General features: G+C 43.7%; 1 protein-coding gene across 2 annotated transcripts in view; it reads right to left on the bottom strand.

Annotated features, from left to right (window-relative positions):
• Positions 1–6,353: 6,353 nt before the first annotated feature.
• The window catches only part of LOC128472406 (mitogen-activated protein kinase 14), a 132,448-nt gene continuing 120,567 nt past the window's right edge, over positions 6,354–18,234 (bottom strand). For both annotated transcript variants that reach the window (XM_053454242.1, XM_053454241.1), the window contains exons 11-12: positions 15,076–15,249; positions 6,354–6,666 (exon numbers count right to left, since the gene is read on the bottom strand). In XM_053454242.1, the coding sequence (XP_053310217.1) occupies positions 6,599–6,666; positions 15,076–15,249 (242 nt within the window). In that variant the 3' untranslated portion in view covers positions 6,354–6,598. The remainder of the gene's footprint in view (positions 6,667–15,075; positions 15,250–18,234) is intronic.

Raw genomic sequence — 18,234 nt, 5'->3', positions numbered from 1 at the left:
ATGCTCTCCCTCATTCAGACAATGCATCCACACATTAACTCATGCTCTCCCTCATTCAGACAATTCATCCACACATTAACTCATGCTCTCCCTCATTCAGACAATACATTCACATATTAACTCATGCTCTCTCTCATTCACTCAATGCATCCACACATTAATGCACACTCTTTACTTATATCTATCCCCTCTCCCTCCCTTATCACTTTTTAACCCCCTCTCCCTCCCTTATCACTTTTTAACCCCCTCTCCATCCCTTATCACTTTCTAACCCCTCTCCCCCCTACCCACTATATACCCTCCCCCCTACCCACTATATTTCTCCCCTACACCCACTATATTTCCCCCCCTACCCACTATATTTCCCCCCCACCCACTATATTTCCCCCCTTCCCACTATATTCCCCCCTTCCCACTATATTCCCCCCCACCCACTATATCCCCCCCACCCACTATATCCCCCCCCACCCACTATATCCCCCCCCCACCCACTATATTTCCCCCCTACCCACTATATTTCCCCCCCTACCCACTATATTCCCCCCACCCACTATATTTCGCGCCTACCCACTATATTTCCCCCCCACCCACTATATTCCCCCCCTACCCACTATATTCCCCCCCTCTCTCTCACCTTGAAGGCCAGCAACGGGAGCACGATGCTGCTGTCTTCCTGCACAGCTCGCTGGTGCCCGCTGCTTCACTGCTGAGCGCCGTAATATGACATCATATTTCGGGGCCCAGCAGTGAAGCAGCGGGCACCAGCGAGCGGCTTTTAAACGCTGTCTTCTTTTTTTGATGCGGGGGAGAACGAGGGGCACCGAGCGGTTGCTAAGCGCCCCTCTCTCTCCCCCGCATCAGTGTGTAAAAGCCGCTCGCTGGTGCCGGCATTTCATGCTGAGCGCCGCAATATCCCGGCATATTGCAGCGCTCTGCATGAAATGCCGGCACCGGGACGGGGGTAGAGGGCTCGTGGAGGAGAATGAGGGGCGGTGAGCGGTTGCTAGGCGCCCCTCTCTCTCCTCCGCATCAAAAAAAAAAAAAAAAAGGCATTTAAAAGCCGCTCACCGGCGCCCCTCTTGAGATGGCGCCCATGGCACGTGCCATGGCTGCCATACCCTAGATACGCCTCTGGTTATTACTAACTTGATGATTTACTTATTAAATTTTTTTACTCTGGTGTTTTGATTCTATATATTTTATTTCTTATTAATTATGATGAAATACTTACCTTCGGATAATTGAGGACTTTATCTATTGAGAAACAGTATTGGCAAGATTCAACCAATCTCAGTACACAGGGAACTTTATAAGGAGCACAGGAGGACGTCTTTGTTCACGTACTTGAGGAAGTAATAGGCGAAATGTGTCGTACGTGTTGAGAGGAAGGAGGAGTCTAACAGTCTGAGCGCCCATCTGAAGTTTTGATCATGAAAAAACGCGTGACGCCGCAAAACTTAAGATCTGACAGCGAACAGGACTGTTTTATTTGTATATGTAAGTGCTAAGTTATTATATATTTTCTACTCACCTTCGACACCAGTGTTGTGCTCGGAAAAAAAACATTGTAGGCTACAATTTGCATCAGATAAATTGCAATCTTCTTGTACCAGGCCTTTGCCTTTCTCATAACGAGGTTGGGCTGTAGGAGCTAACCTGAGAGATCAACGCCACACATGTCCTTGTTACAGGTCCTGAGGCACACTGGCACACCGGTGACCCCAGCTCTGCCACAAACACCTCCGCAGTCCTCTCATTGTGGATAATGCTTAGCATGCACACGACCTTTCAGTCCCTGAACGTCAATGCAGAGCTGAGGTCTCCCCCTTTCGTAGCTGGGTTCATGCCAGATGTTGTGGGGAACTTACATGGTTCTTTCTTACAGTGCTGCAAGCTGCTGTGTCAAAACAATACAGCAGCTTGAACAAAGGGACGCTTGTATAGAAGTTGTCTACATACAAGTAGTAGCCTTTGTTCATAGGGGGAATATTAGGTCCCAAACAACCTTGGAACTGGTTCCCAGATGTTCTGTGCAACCTGGAGGATCAAAGTGGCTATTCTTTTCCTCTTATGCCCGCAGAGCCTGCGTATACAGCCTCGCTATTGCAGAGCTTCTACAATTTGACCCCATACTTGGACCGCTTATAAGGAATATAATGCTTGAATACTAACCTTCCCTTATACTTGATCAGGGATTCATCCACAAAGATATTTCTTCCAGGTGTGTAAGCCTCTACAAACCTGTTAGCGAGGTGGGTAATCAGGGGTTATTTTTTATACAGCCTTTCAAACTGGGGGTGCTCCCTAGGGGGCACAGGCTGTTTTCACTAAAATGCATGAAATGAAGGATCATTTCATAGACTGGGTGTAAATGGGGCTACCAGTTCAGCTGTTATTTTGAAATCATATTTCAATCATAAAGTCTTTACTTCAAAGAGATAAGTACATATTATGTAGCTAAAAATGCATGTCTAATGTATATATATACACACACATCTGTGTGTGTGTGATCTCATGCACTTATGCACTTCCTAGTGTGTGTAACTGAGCCCTCCATCACTGGGGCCGCTGGAGAGGCCTGAAAGTCTCCTCCCTATCGACTGTGGGCCCTGACTTTGTAAAGTCTTGTGTGGCTACCTCCAGCCGTATATCATCTCATCACTTGCTGAGGGGATTTTCAGCCAGGATCTGCAAAAAGTGACTGCCATTGTTTTACTTCAATGTTGTATAAATCAGAATCCCCCCCCCCAGTTCCACTACCACAGACATTTACCCTGGCCAAACCTTGGAACTGATTTGGGCCAGAAATAGACAGTGGACGTTGGGACCCCTATTGTACTGTTAATCCCTTTACTGCCCCAGTTGTCTCTGGGACGCAAATTAAGGGGGCGGTTTGTATCTCAATATCTTGTTTTATGTTAACGTGTGGTTTGCTGGATATATCCAGCCCTGTGTGTGAGAAATAAAGCAGTCTTCGTTTTGGTTTATACCATACACTGAGTCTCAGCTAGTGACTGGGAAACTGGGAAAATAGTGTCCCAGGCTAAGGGAGCATAAGTCAGGAGGTAGTCGCTTGGACTATCCAGCTCGGTGACATTGGTGGCAGAGGGGGGATTGCTTCTTAGTCTGAAGGACACTTCCTTTCTACCGGGATTGAGCATCAAGACGGCAGATTTCAGTTGCCTTGACAAAGACATGGATGGGACTTCAGAATTCCAGGGGCTACTGCAGGTCATCCTCTCTTGCTACACCACTGCTCTGCCTACAGAACAATAACAGAAACTGAGGCAACTGGTTTGAGGGTCATTATGGCAGGTGGCCCTACAGGAGGCTGTTATACACTGGGGTCAGTGTCTTCCAAGCTCCGCACAAAGGATTAGAGACCAGCGGGAACTACAGATGTCATTCCTGGGACAGCAACCCCAGGAGCAATGGGAATCCGAATTGGACAAGCTGGTCCAACAGGAGGTAGAACTGGAAAATCGGTATTGGGCTCTGCAGTGGCATGCAGAGCAAGCATATTGGGGAACTGTGAAAGAATGTACTCCAGAGGGCCATGACTGCAGCGGCCCGGGATTATTATGGGATAGTCTTCAGGAGGATCCGGACTTCGACAGTACAGCGGGGTGGCAGATTGAAGACATCCGGGATTTCAGGGAGTTGGACCTCCCAGATGCACTAGGACTGAGAGGTGATTTAGACTTTTTAATTACACATGAGTGGGAACTGGAGAAGGCACTTAAAACTGTTTGACCGTGTTCAACAGAATGCCCCAGTGTCCATGGATTTTGTGAATGTTATGGAGTGGTCGTCTGAGGAGGTTGACCCAGGCGGGGTGGATGGGACTGTGGTCTCCAACCCTGAGTCACAGGGATACTGGGCAGCTAACCCAAATCCGATACCGGAGCTATGTGACTTTACACCGCAACCGGATCTAGAGATTGTGGATTTAATTGATTTTACATCTGAGGATGTTGGTCCGGGAAAAAACTTTTTATTACTGTGACGGAACCCTCCATCACTGGGGCCACTGGAGAAGCCGGAGAGCCAGCCTCCTCCCTATCGACTACGGGCCCTGACTTTGTAAAGACTTCTGTGGCTACCCCCAGCAGTATATCATCCCATCACTTGCTGAGGGCCAGACAGACAGCCAGGATCTGCAACCAGGGAGTGACCGCCATTGTTTTAGTTTAATATCAGACCCACCCCACGGTGTACTAATATGTTGTTTAAGTCACCCCCCCCCCAGTTCCACCACTACAGCCTATCTCTGGAACTGGTTTTGGCCAGTTATAGATAGTGGAGGTTGGGACCCTATTGTATTATTAATCTCATTACTGCCCCTGTTGTCTCTGGGAGGCAGATTAAGGGGGTGGTTTGTATCCCAATTTCTTGTTTTATGTTAATGTGTGTTTTGCTGGATATATCCAGCCCTGTGTGTCTAAAATAAATCAGTCTTCGTTTTGGTTATACCCTACACTGAGTCTCGGCTAGTGACTGGGAAATCGGGGAAAGCGTGTTGTCCCAGGCAAAGGGAGCACAAGTCAGCGGAGGTAGTCGCTCGGACAATCCAGCTCCTTGACAATTACTTTTTTTTTTTTTTTTACCATTTGTTTTACTAATCACATTGTGATTTGAAAGCTAGGCTCTATTGACTTGCATGGTTTAATGCAGTACCTGTATTTAACCTGCATGTGGAGCCAGTGTTCCCAGGAGAGTCTAGAGAGACCCTCTTGGAAACGTTTTCAACTTTTCAATTTTTTTTTTTTAAGGACCTGCGGCCATCTTGCGAGTGACAACATCTTGCAGGTGCGGTTGTGACCACTCTCTGGAGCGGTCACAGCGTGTCCCGGGGTGGGTGTTTGTTGCTGAATGCCTCGCTATCTAGGCATTTCAGAGATACCATTGAAGTTTAGGAGGCGATTGCTGACCTCTTGCCAATCTCAATGTTGCTGAATGCTTCAACATCGAGGCACTACAGCAACACTGTTTGGGTGCAGAAAGCGAACGTAGATCTTTCTGCACCCGTTTAAACCCATGACGGTCCTGGCACGTCAATTGTCACTAACTGGATGGTAGTGCATGACAGGCTCTGACTGTCAATTGTCATCAAGGGTTTAAGCATAACAAAAAATTCAATTGCTTACATTTCTCAAATCTATATTAGATATATGTGGCATAAATACAATTTTAATATCAAAATATTTAAAATGATTTGCAATTTCAAATAGACCAAAAGGATGTGTTTCAAAATTTCAGGATCCACATCAGGGTAGGGCAAAGTTACCTTTAAATAATGACTGACACAAAAGCAGTTAGTAAATTCAAAATTTGTATTGCATCACTTCATTGTGTTCATAATGCTCTACATCTGAAAAATACAATTGATACATCGGTTAGAATTCTATGACTTAGTAGTCCAGTTCTGATTCTCTTCATAAAGGGTTAGGGACTTGAGCATGATGAGGTAATTTAGCGGATGAAGGCAATGCAGATTCAGTTACTGGGCAAAGAATTACACCCATGCAGTAACAGTATGCTGTGTAGAAGTGTGCTAAGACAATAGCCAATATCTGAGAGATAAAGATTCTGCAAGCTTAGATCTTAAGACTATTTCTCTTTAAGTCACCCACGTATTCCGCAATAAATGTTTGGTATACCATTTTGGCACAGAAGCATCAACAATGTATCTTATAATATTTTTAGCAGTAAAACAATTATTTTGTTACATGAGCTTGTCCTTGAGTACTTTGAATTACGGTGCCCAACTCATTTTTGCACTGTATTACAACTATAATTGTCTTATAACAAATGCAGTTAAATCAAATCTAAATGTAGTTTCAATATGGTGTCAAATATATAAAACATTTTTTTCAGTCTCCTGACTTAATCTTAAAATTAAGAAATAAATATTTAAAGTCTTGATGGCATAACAAAACATCTGGGATGTGTCTTTAATGGAAGCAGATGTTATTTAGTTTAGAATTCTACACTTACGCAATATCATCTTGGATTGAAGCCGTGATACCAGAGTACATTTTGTTAAGGTATGCCAATAATGCACACGTTTATGCTAAAATGTTGCCTGTTTATGGTTTACTAAAACCAAACCCAAGTCTGATTTCTATAGGTGAAAGTAAAATATATGTATAAAAGATATTTGGAGTAATGAACTGCTGTGGAAAACAAGAAAGAAGCCAACTTGCTTCTTACAACATCCAGCTGTAGATTTTGCACCCCATATCGGTATTGGTGCAGCTTGCCGGGACCTACGGCAGACAATGTACCTAACCCCTTTACCACATACAACACATGCATTGAAAAAAACAAAACCAAAAAAAAAAAAAAAAAAAAAAAAAAAAAATCGGGATATGAACAGGATATACTGTGAAAATAGGCAGGTATCTGAAGGGCATGCAACAGTTACATAGAAATTCTATATAAATATAGGTTGCCAGCAAAGCAAAATATAGAGATAAGAAAGATCTGTGTAAATCCCACACACCCACAGCCTTTTAGGCACTTTGTATGACAGCAGGGGTGTGTGCAGAGGTAATCCCCTACATTCACAGTGATTTAGGACCGTTTCAGAACATCCTCAAGATTCCATCTCTTCTGAGTCAAGAGGGGGAGGTATGAAGCTGACAACTTCCTCATATGTGAGACCTAAAACGGAGAAAGATTTATAAGTGCACCAAACCGTTTTTATAACTACTTAAACTTTACGATGACTCTTACCCCTCCTCCAAAAAAGAAAATACAATGAAATACCCATTTTTATTTCCATTTTACAAAGTAATCTTTTAGTTAGGAAATGCAATGATATCCCAACAATATTAATTTTAATTAGTTACTTATCTCCACGTTCTCCTTTCAATAACATGTGTTTTTATTTTTAAACCACTACCATAAATATGATAGAAATGTAGGAAAAGCATACATTTTAAGGCAAGACAGGAGGCTCATATTTGTATTACTTTCTTTACTCTCAGCAACTACCGGTAGCAGCAAAGAAAAGGTTAAAAAAAAGAACACCAAAATGAACCAATCACAGGAGTATATAAACCCCAACTCCTCCTCATTCTTTGATGCTTACCGACAGGTCAGTTGGTTCGCAGGATTATGGTGGCCATCTTGGTGGGGCCAGCTTCACAGCTTTGTTAGTCTTTTTTTTTTCTTTGTTAGTCTCTGGATTGACTTCAAGTCAATATTGGACTGGATTGGTTTGGTTGGGTCAACTAAATATCAAATTTCGAGATTCCGTTGGCCATCTTGGTTCACCTTGGCAGTGTGATTTGCATACTACCTGCTGTTTGTGGACTTTGCAAGCCTCATTTTTGGGTTCTGGTGTGCCTCACATATTTCCCAGCCTCATACCTGCTCAGTTAACTGCTTCTTTGTATTTTACTTTGCTGGTGAGCCCTGTTATTTAACTAGGAGTCTCCTGACTCTTGCTAGTTCTGAAGACCCTAGAGTGAGCCCCTTTTCTGACTTTGTGCCTTGTAGTCAGGGTAACCTCCTGCAGTACCCTCTAAGTTATCTTCAGAGACCCCTGATATCACCATAGTTGAATTTTGTTGCTATACTCCTGACACAGGATGAGCCCTTGCTTTGGAGGTCCAAAGCAAGTGACAACCCTCAGGAATGCTTTCCTGGCCTTGTTAGAGGATAAATCCAGTTCTATGGAGTCATTCCTAGCAAAGGTGTCTGCCAACATCCCACCCACTTCTTCGGGGCAGACACCCCGTGTCTACGGAGCTTTTTAATTAACTCCACAGCCTGCTGGAGAAGGGTGCGTTCCAGACAGCCTAAGACCCTTCTGGGTTTATCACCTCCATTTTTCCGGTACGGAAACATTCAGGAGAATTCCTGCCCTTCTTGAACCCACGGCTATGCACCATCCCAGGGCCGCTGAATGGGCACATCTGCCAGTACCTAGAAAAGTGGCTACACCCCTACCGCCGTGGTACGCAATAAGCCCCGGTCCAAATGCCCCCATCCCACCCTTCCAGACAAAATTGTGGTCATCTGGAATTTGACCCGAATGTCCTAAAGCTGCTCTCCCTGATTAAACAAGACCCGTGTAAAGGGCTGAATCAGGCCTCAAGGCAGCCCAGGACAAACTTTTGGATCTTGTGGGTCTGACCACCCAGATCCTTTCACTGGTGGACCGGGTGCTCCTTCAGGGCACGGAACTAGACTCTGTGTCGGCGAGCAGAGGCTGAGAGGAAACCCGACGCTGTGTTCTGCCGTCGCTGGAGCCGGGGAGAGGGTGAGTAGATTTATGACAGTAAAGGAGCTAATTCGGCATGTCTCAGTCCTAACATCGTGGAGCAATGCAAAGACTTCGATGAGGAAAGTGTTCCAGGATTATTCTCGTTTTTTCCTCCAGGACTAGAGGACCGCGAGGCCGGGTCTCCAGCATTTTCCCATTGTCAGTCCCCAGCCGCTATGGGAAGTCGACACCCTCATTTCGTAGATCCTTCGTCCAATGCACGCCCTTTCCACGAGGCAGAGGATCTTCATCCTTTTCCAATAATGGTGGGTACGGTTGTTTCCTTCCCTTCCACAGGTGTCCGGCAGGATCTCCTGTTTTTCCCCACTACTGGGAGTTGATTACATCAGACTCCTGGATATTCCCATACAGGGTTTTCAGATAGACTTTGTCCCTCCTCCCTTTCAGGTTCACCCCCTTGTCCGTCTCACAGATCAGGTGTTGTTGGATGCGGAACTCCACAGCCTGCTGGAGAAGGGTGCGATCCAGAGAGCCTAAGTCCATTCTGGGTTTATCACCTCCATTTTTTCTGGTACGGAAAGATTCAGGAGAATTCCGTCCACTTTAAAATGGGACTTGTTGATGGCATATTGGTTCACAAGGCTTGACCTGAATTATGCCTATTTGGCAGTCCTCATCCAAAGGGACCACCGCACTTTCAACCCTCTCTTCCCTTCTTCCTCCTGGTGCTTCACAAAGCTCCTCAAGCAGGTTATATATATTTATATATATATATATATATATATATATATATATATATATATATATATATACACACACATACACACACACTGTAACAAGGTGCGGGTGTTGTGCGTTATCCTGAGGCAGTTTCCCTACTCTAAGAGTATTGCAAGGGAGTTAATGATGATCTTCAGCAGGACGGGTATACCAAAAGAGGTTCTCACAGACCAGGGAACTCCTTTTATGTCCAGGATTACGACCGAGCTATGCAAGATGCTCAAAATTAAACAGCTAAAAACCTCAGTATACCATCCTCAAACGGATGGACTGGTAGAGAGGTTTAATAAAACATTAAAGGCCATGCTACGCAAAGTGGTAGACAAAGACGGTAAGAACTGGGATTATCTCTTACCATATCTTATGTTTTCTATTAGAGAAGACCCACAAGCTTCCACTGGGTTTTCACCTTTCGAATTATTATATGGCAGACACCCCAGAGGTATTTTAGATGTTGCCAAGGAAACATGTAGCTCAAATGCAGGAGCGTATGGAAGCTATAATGCCCATAGTGAAGGAGAACATGGAAAAAGCCCAGAGGGCCCAACAAGTCAGTTATAACAGGAATGCAAGGCTTCGGATCTTCAAACCGGGGGACCGGGTATTGCTTCTTATCCCTACAGTTGAAAGCAAGTTCCTAGCCAGCTGGTAAGGACCATATGAAATTATTGAGCGTGTCGGTGAGGTTAATTATAAAGTAAGACAGCCAGGTAGGAGGAAGGCAGAACAGATCTACCATGTGAATTTATTGATTATTATGGGTAGAGCAAGAGGTCTTCACCATGACCAAAGGGCAACCCACTCACGTTGCTTGTGGGAAAGAACCAGGTGTACATTGCTGACACTCTTGCCTCTCATCAGAAACAGGAAGTCAGAGAGTTTGTGTTAAAAAATAGAGATGTGTTTTCCTCAGTACCAGGAAAAACACACCTAATAAACATGATATTATCACCGAACCCGGAAAGAAAATCAATCTGAAGCCATACAGAATACCCGAGGCTAAACGCGAAGCGGTTAGTGCAGAGATAAAAAAAGATGCTAAAACTAGGGGTGATTGAAGTGTCACAAAGCGAGTGGAGTAACCCGATTGTGTTGGTGCCTAAACCAAATGGAGAAATACGCTTCTGTAATGACTTCCGTAAATTAAACAATATCTCCAAGTTTGATGCCTATCCTATGCCTCGGGTGGATGAGCTCATAGAGAGGTCGGGTAAAGCTAGGTATCTGAGTACATTGGACTTGACCAAAGGATATTGGCAGGTTCCCTTGACAGAGAGAGCAAAGGAAAAGACTGCTTTTTCTACCCCTGAGGGGTTTTTCAATACAATGTGTTACCGTTCGGTTTGCATGGTGCCCCAGCCACCTTCCAGCGTATGATGGATAGGATACTTAGGCCCCATAGAGAGTATGCAGCTGCCTATCTGGACGATGTAGTGATTCACAGTGCGGACTGGGAAACACATATGATAAAGGTTCAGGCGGTAGTGGATAGTATACGGGCTGCCGGTTTGACTGCCAACCCCGCTAAGTGCTCTTTAGGCTTAAAAGAGGCAAAATATCTGGGTTATACAATAGGGGGGCTCCTTAAACCACAACAGAGCAAGGTAGCAGCCATCTCCAATTGGCCACGTCCTGTAACAAAGAAACAAGTAAGGGCATTCTTGGACTTAACTGGCTATTATCGCAGGTTCATCCCTGACTTTGCCACCATTACTGCCCCGTTGACTGAGCTCACCAACGCTAAAGGCCCGGTTATGGTTAAGTGGACCCCAGAAGCAGAACATGCCTTTCAGGTCTTGAAAGAGGCCTTGTGTTCTGACCCCGTATTGGTAGCTCCGGATTTTTCGAAGCAATTCATTGTACAGACTGATGCGCCGGATGTTGGCCTGGGCGCGGTTCTTTCTCAAGCACATGATGGAGAGGAACATCCAGTCATGTATCTAAGTCGGAAGTTAAATCCTCATGAACAGAGGTACTCAGTGGTTGAGAAAGAATGCCTGGCTGTTAAATGGGCACTAGAGTCCTTGAGGTATTATCTGTTGGGTCGAAGGTTTACACTGATTACTGACCATGCACCTTTAACCTGGATGAGGCAGAACAAGGAAAGAAATGCCAGGGTTACCAGGTGGTTCCTTAGTCTCCGGCCATTCCAGTTTGTGGTCCAAGGCCGCTCGCCCCGATGGGTCTGAGCTGGGGGGGAGGATATGTAACAAGGTGCAGGGTGTTGTTGTGGAAGGGGTATACATTCCCCCGCGATTTTGCAAGGTTTTATATGACATATAGGGCAGGCTGGTGCTCCACCCCGCAGTTTACATGCACCTGGACTGACACAGAATCCAGGCCAGGAGTTTAAGCTGACTCCAATGCACTGGTCAGCTGCAAGTAATGAGCTGCACTGACTGCAATATAACCTGACCTGTTGGACAGAGGGAAGAAGAGAGAGTTTGTTTGGAAGCAGCAGGGCTTGCTTTGCACAAGAGAGACCAGCAAAAAGGTTGGTGGGATTACGTTTTGTTTAGTTTTAGACCCTGAGTAGTGAGGGAGTTATATGTTAGTAAGCGCTCAGACGAGCTAGGCTTTTGTTTGTAGGGAATTTGTGTACTATGAAATTCTGTCTGTATATAGCTGCATACGTGGACTACAAATAAATCGTGGTTGATTACCTGAGGACCGTGCTGTTTGGTACCCTGTGTGGGTGCAGGATCACAATACATATATATACACCGTATTGGCTCGAATATAGGCCGCACCCCCCCCACTTTAAGTCTTTAAAGTGGGGGTGCGGCCTATATTCGGGGTCTAGCACCCGATGCCCGGGACATGCAGTCCCGGGCGCCGGGCAGGCAGCAGGTTTAGGATACAGATCCCCTGCAGCGGTGCAGGGGACCTGCATCCTACTCTCTGATACGCTCAGACAGCCTCCCCTGCCAGCACTTTCCACGGGGGGGTGCCGGAACGGGAGGTTGTCTAAACGCATTTTTGCTGCATCTTGCGGAAGGTCACCGGCTGCGGCGATGCGGGTAAACAGCCTCCGGCAGCGGAGGTTGTTTAGCCGCATCGCCGCAGCCGGTGACCGTCCGCACGATGCGTTTTACCTCTGCCCCCCAAGACTTACCAGAGCAGACACCCGGGTGTCTTGCGTGGCCGGCGGGGCACATCTACGCAATACGCGTATACAACGTCCGGAATTTGTATACGCGTATTGCGTAGATGTCCCCCGCCGGCCCCGCAAGACACCCGGGAGTCTGCTCTGGTAAGTCGGGGGGGGTAGAGTGGCAGCATATCTCGGGGGGGGGGAGAGGACAGTGGCAGCATACTTCGGGGGGGAGGAGGAGGACAGTGGCAGCATATCTTGGGGGGGGAGGAGGAGGACAGTGGCAGCATATCTCGGGGGGGGCAGTGGCAGTATATCTCGGGGGGGGGAGACAGAGTGGCAGCATTTTTTCTTTTTTTTCTTTAAAAAAGCACCAAACTTTTAGGGTGCGGCCTATATACGGGGGCGGCCTATAGCCGAGCCAATACGGTGTGTGTGTGTGTGTGTGTATGTATATGTATATGTATATATATATATATGTATATGTATATGTATATGTATATATATATATATATATATATACATATACATATATACATATATACATACATATATACATATATACATACATACATACATACATACATATATATATACATACATATATATATACATACATACATATATATATACATACATACATATATATATACATACATATATATATACATACATATATATATACATACATATATATATACATACATATATATATACATACATATACATACATATATATATACATACATATACATACATATACATATACATACATATACATGTATATATACATATATATATATATATATATATATATACATACAGCATCTAACAAAAGTGAGTACACCCCTCACATTTTTGTAAATATTTTATTATATCTTTTTATGTGACAACAGTGAAGAAATTATACTCTGCTACAATGTAAAGTAGCGAGTGTACAGCCTGTATAACAGTGTAAACATGCTGTCCCTTCAAAATTACTCAACACACAGCCATTAACCTCTAAACCTTGGCAACAAAAGTGAATACACTTTGGGCCCAAAGTGTCAATATTTTTTTGTGGCCACCATTATTTTCCAGCACTGCCTTAACCCTCTTGGGCATTAAGTTCATCAGGGCTTCACAGGTTACCAATGGAGTCCTCTTCCACTCCTCCATGATGGTATCACAGAGCTGTTGGATGTTAGAGACCTTGCGCTCACCCTCCCCCCACACCTACCGTTTGAGGATGCCCCACAGATGCTCAATAGGGTTCAGGTCTGGAGACATGCTTGGCCAGTCCATCACCTTTACCCTCAGCTTCTTTAGCAAGGCAACGGTCATCTTGGAGGTGTGTTTGTGGTCGTTATGTTGGAATACTGCCCTGTGGCACAGTCTCCGAAGGGAGGGGATCATGCTCTGCTTCAGTATGTTACAGTACATGTTGGCATTCATTATTCCCTCAATGAACTGTAGTTCCCCAGTGCCGGCATTACACCAGACCATTACACTCCCACCACCATGCTTGACTGTAGGCAAGACACACTTGTCTTTGTACTCACGCCTCACCTGGTTGCCGCCACACATGCTTGACACCATCTGAACCAAATAAGTTTATCTTGGTTTATATCGGACCACAGGACATGGTTCCAGTAATCCATGTCTTTAGTCTGCTTGTCTTCAGCATACCGTTTGCGGGCTTTCTTGTGCATCATCTTTAGAAGAGGCTTCCTTCTGGGACGACAGCCATGCAGACCAATTTGATGCAGTATGTGGTATATGGTCTGAGCACTGACAGGCTGACCCCCCATCCCTTCAATCTCTGCAGCAATGCTGGCAGCACTCATATGTCTATTTCCCAAAGTCAACCTCTGGATATGAAGCTGAGCACGTGCACTCAACTTCTTTGGTCGACCATGGCAAGTCCTGTTCTTGGTGGAACCTGTCCTTTGAAACCGCTGTATGGTCTTGCCCACTGTGCTGCAGCTCAGTTTCAGGGTCTTGGCAATCTTCTTATAGCCTAGGCCATCTTTATGTAGAGCAACAATTTTTTTTTAGATCCTCAGAGAGTTTTTTGTCAAGAGGTGCCACGTTGAACTTCCAGTGACCAGTATGAAAGTGTGTGAGAGTGATAACACCGAATTAAACACACCTGTTCCCCATTCACACCTGAGACATTGTAACACTAACGAGTCACATGATACCGGGGAGGAGAAATGGCTAATTGGGCCCAATGTGGAGATTTCCACTTAGGGGTGTACTCACTGTTGTTGCCAAGGTTTAGACATTAATGGCTGTGTTGCGTTATTTTGAGGGGACAGCAAATTTACACTGTTATGCAGGCTGTACACTCACTACTTTACGTTGTAGTATGGTTACAAAAATGTGAGGGGTGTACTCACTTTTGTCAGTTACTGTATATACATACATATAACTTTACACACAACTATTTTCTATCTGCTGTAGTAAGAGTTCTACATTAATGTTTTGCTTAATCAAATTGCTGTGTGTTGTGCTGTCATTCTGTATCCTCATTGACTGGGCAAAACAGAGGGACAGATAACTGGCTGTGTGCCAGTTAGTTTGAGGGCACAGCAAATTTACACTGTTATACACTGTTATCTAGTTTATTATTCTAGTACTTTGTTCCTGATATAAACACAGATAATAGTATGCTAACTAAAGCTATAATCTTAAACTATATTGTGTGAATATTGTATTATGTCTGCTAAACATAGTTTAGAATTTGAAATAAACATAACTGTTATACTACAACGCAGAACTACGTGTATTCTATGAGCTATGCATATTAAAGAATATATTGTGTTACAACAGCCCTTTTAATACTACCAGCTCAGTGGATATAATTTATCATTGGAAGAAAGAAATTGATCCTCAATACTTATCAGTCTACAGTTGGTGTGATTGCCTATTAAGTTACACTTGGCACTAGTCATTTATTAATCAACTCCCACTACACACTCACTCTTCCACTCTTCAATGTCCAGTTCACGGCTTTCAAAGCTCTGGTCGTAGGGCTCTGCTACAGGCTCATCATCTGGGTCATGGTACTGAGCAAAGTAGGAATGAGCCAATGCCTCAGCTGCAGTAATTCGTTTATCAGTATCCAGAACCAACATTTTCTCTAGCAAATCCACAGCTGTGAGCAAAGAATGGTGAAAAGATTGTTAAAAAATTAAGAGTTCACTAATTGCAAAGCAAAAGCAGAAACAATGAAAAAGCCACAGATTTTACATAAAAATGTCCTCGTTTCCACCCCCCCCCCAAAAAAACAGGCTTTCCCTGGGGACTATGAAATGTATGTTATACATATAGAATGTTTTACACCTCAGCAATTAATGAGTTAAATTAACCCTAAATTAAATTAACCCTACTGTTTTATAGTGAAAACTCTTACCTGAGCATTTATTTCATTGCTCTTTCCTCAGTAGTAGCTAACATTGAACAACCTGCACCTTTCTAAGTAGGAAACTAGGAAACCATCCTAAGTGAAATAACAAAAGCATACTGGAAATGCAAACAAAAATGTTTGTGGAATAGGTTATGCAGTAACCGGTAAACCTATTTCAATGTCACTCTTAGGTGCGCTAACCAATGAGGGGGGTAAGAGAACAGTACCTTGAAGTAGCTTTGACAAAACTCTGTATTGCCATACATTTAGTCTAAGATGCTTAAATGACTCTTTTGTACTGCTGCGTTGCAAAAAAAACAAAACAAATTGTATTCTTTAAAGGTGTGTATAAGTATGAGTAATTGCCTCAGTGGAGTGGTGCAAGGCACGCCTTAGCATTAAGTCATGTGGCAGTCTTAAAGTTCTCTGGTTCTCATTACAAATGTAACGACTATGCAGATTAGTTTAGAGCTTGAAAGCTGACTGATACCATCATTGTGTTCCTCTAAGCCCTACTGAGGAAGTTTTGAACTCCCAAATAATGACCTTGGAAATGCATGGCTAGTTGTGTGTCAAAACTCATTATCCATTAATGGTTTGCAAACATCTTATACAAACATGCAGAGCACATTCCCCAAAGCCAACAATATTTAGTGTTTGTTGAACGCCAGAAGAGAGTTTTCTACTCTATAACAATGCAAAAAAAACAGAATGTTGCAGAATCTTGTAATACCTTTTTTATTGGACTAACAGTATTTAAAATAATAGACGAGCTTTCGGGAGTCCTCCCTTTATCAAGTCAAAAGCATTTCTGACCAAGCAAGTGAAAAACACAGTTTAAAACTGACCAGTACATGTTCTGATACAGGGGTAAAACAGGGGTTAAAACAACACGGTAGAGAATTTGCAGACAAAAAACTAAGAGGGTCGTAAATAGTAAATAGTGGCATATACTGCACAGATAAGGCTGGGGGGGAGCAGGGGTAAGGTGTAGGAGAGAGAGAAAGAAAAAAAAAAAAAAAAAAAAAAAAAAAAGCACAGGTTCCTATTTTCTCTCAACCATAAACCTTTCCCCATCAGCCTTTAACCCCTTCAATCCCAGGGGTTTTTGGTACCTCAAAGCCCAGAGCAATTTTGCCATTTTTGGGGTATGTCGGTTTAGCGATGATTCTCTTTTCCTGTGAATAGTGTACCCATATTAACTATATATTGTTTTTTCAAGGAGAGATAGAGCTTTCGTTTGATACCATAGTTGGATGATTAGCTAAAAATTTAGAATGAGAAATTTAGTAAAAACTAGCGAAGATTAGAAAAATAAACTAATATTTTTTTCCATTTTCCCTCTGAATCCTAACAAAATTAGGTAAAGTGATGGAAAATCCCCTCCAAGTTTATTAATTCAGGTGTCCTGATTTCAGATATACCTAATTTATATAGATTTTCCAGACTTTCCCAACACCAGGGAGCATACTATTAGGTGTACAATTTTGTATAAGTTTTATGCCTATGGCTTAACTGTTTTGGGGTTGTGAACAGGGGCAGAAGGGTTATACTGGCTAGATGTTATGCTAGGGCAATGGGAAGTAAGGTTTTTTAATAATTTTTTATCTTTTTTTATATATATTTTTTTTAATTTTTTTTAATTTTAATTCTTTTTTATTTTATTTTTTATATATAATTTTTACACAGAAATGGTTAGAGGTCCTCCTAGGGACCTCCTGAACCTGCCAGTGATGTCACAATGACATCACAGCTCACATTATAATTTTTTTTGTATTATTTATATTATTATTTTAATGATTTTTTTAATATTATTTTTTAAATGAATTAACTTTTTTTTTTTTCCTGCTTTTCTCTTACAGGACGGGAGGGGGACATGGTTTCTCACTCCCCTCCCCGCGATCACACTGTGATCTCTATGCAGGTCCTCACAGACCTGCATAGAGATCGCAGCGTCTCTGTGCCTCATCGGAAGGCAGGATATCCCCGCAGGGGATATCCTGTCCTCCGATGACCTTCCGGGTTACGTCAGCATTGACGCAACCCGGAAGGGAATGCCCGATCGCGCGTTTGCAACTGCGCGATCGGGCAGTTTCAACCGTAACAGCTTACCGGCTTTCATGCCGGTAGCTGTTACGGGAGATCGGGCAGCAGAAAGCCGGCAATGCCGGCTTCTGCTGTCAGGGGGGAGTCCAGACTGTCAAACGACAGCCTGGTCTCCCGTGCAGTGGCAGGGATGTGTCCCTGACGCTGCACGAAGGGCTGGACGTACCGGGACGTCCATAGGGGTTTCTTTGTGGGCGTTTTTTGGACGTCCCGGTACGTCTATAGGGGAATGAAGGGGTTAAAGTATGGCACATCAGGAGCTAATCTTTCCGTCACAGCTAACTGGCGTAACAGACGTCACCAGTCTATGTTTACAAAACTATATTATTGTAGGAGCTGCTAAAAATTTGATTTAAAATCCGTTTAGGAGGCTGTAAATTGGAGTGGAGCTGGAAAAGCTATTACCAGCAAGCAGGGATATAGACAAAAGTATTGGGACATCTGACCATTACACCAACGGGGATGTTTATGACATCACACTCTAAATACACAGACAGAAATAAAGGAAGTAAGGAAGTAAGGAAGTGAAGGAAGATAGATTTCAAATGGGGGTAAACTAAGATGTCTCAAGACCAGTGTTAAATCCCATGTAGGTACATGGTTCTGAGATTGAGAACCGGATTAAAA

This window comes from Spea bombifrons, chromosome 2 (genome assembly GCF_027358695.1).
Source record: "Spea bombifrons isolate aSpeBom1 chromosome 2, aSpeBom1.2.pri, whole genome shotgun sequence".
In the NCBI taxonomy this organism is placed as follows: Eukaryota; Metazoa; Chordata; class Amphibia; order Anura; family Pelobatidae; genus Spea; species Spea bombifrons.
Note: the sequence above shows the minus strand (reverse complement) of the source record. Positions and strands in the feature narration are given on the sequence as shown.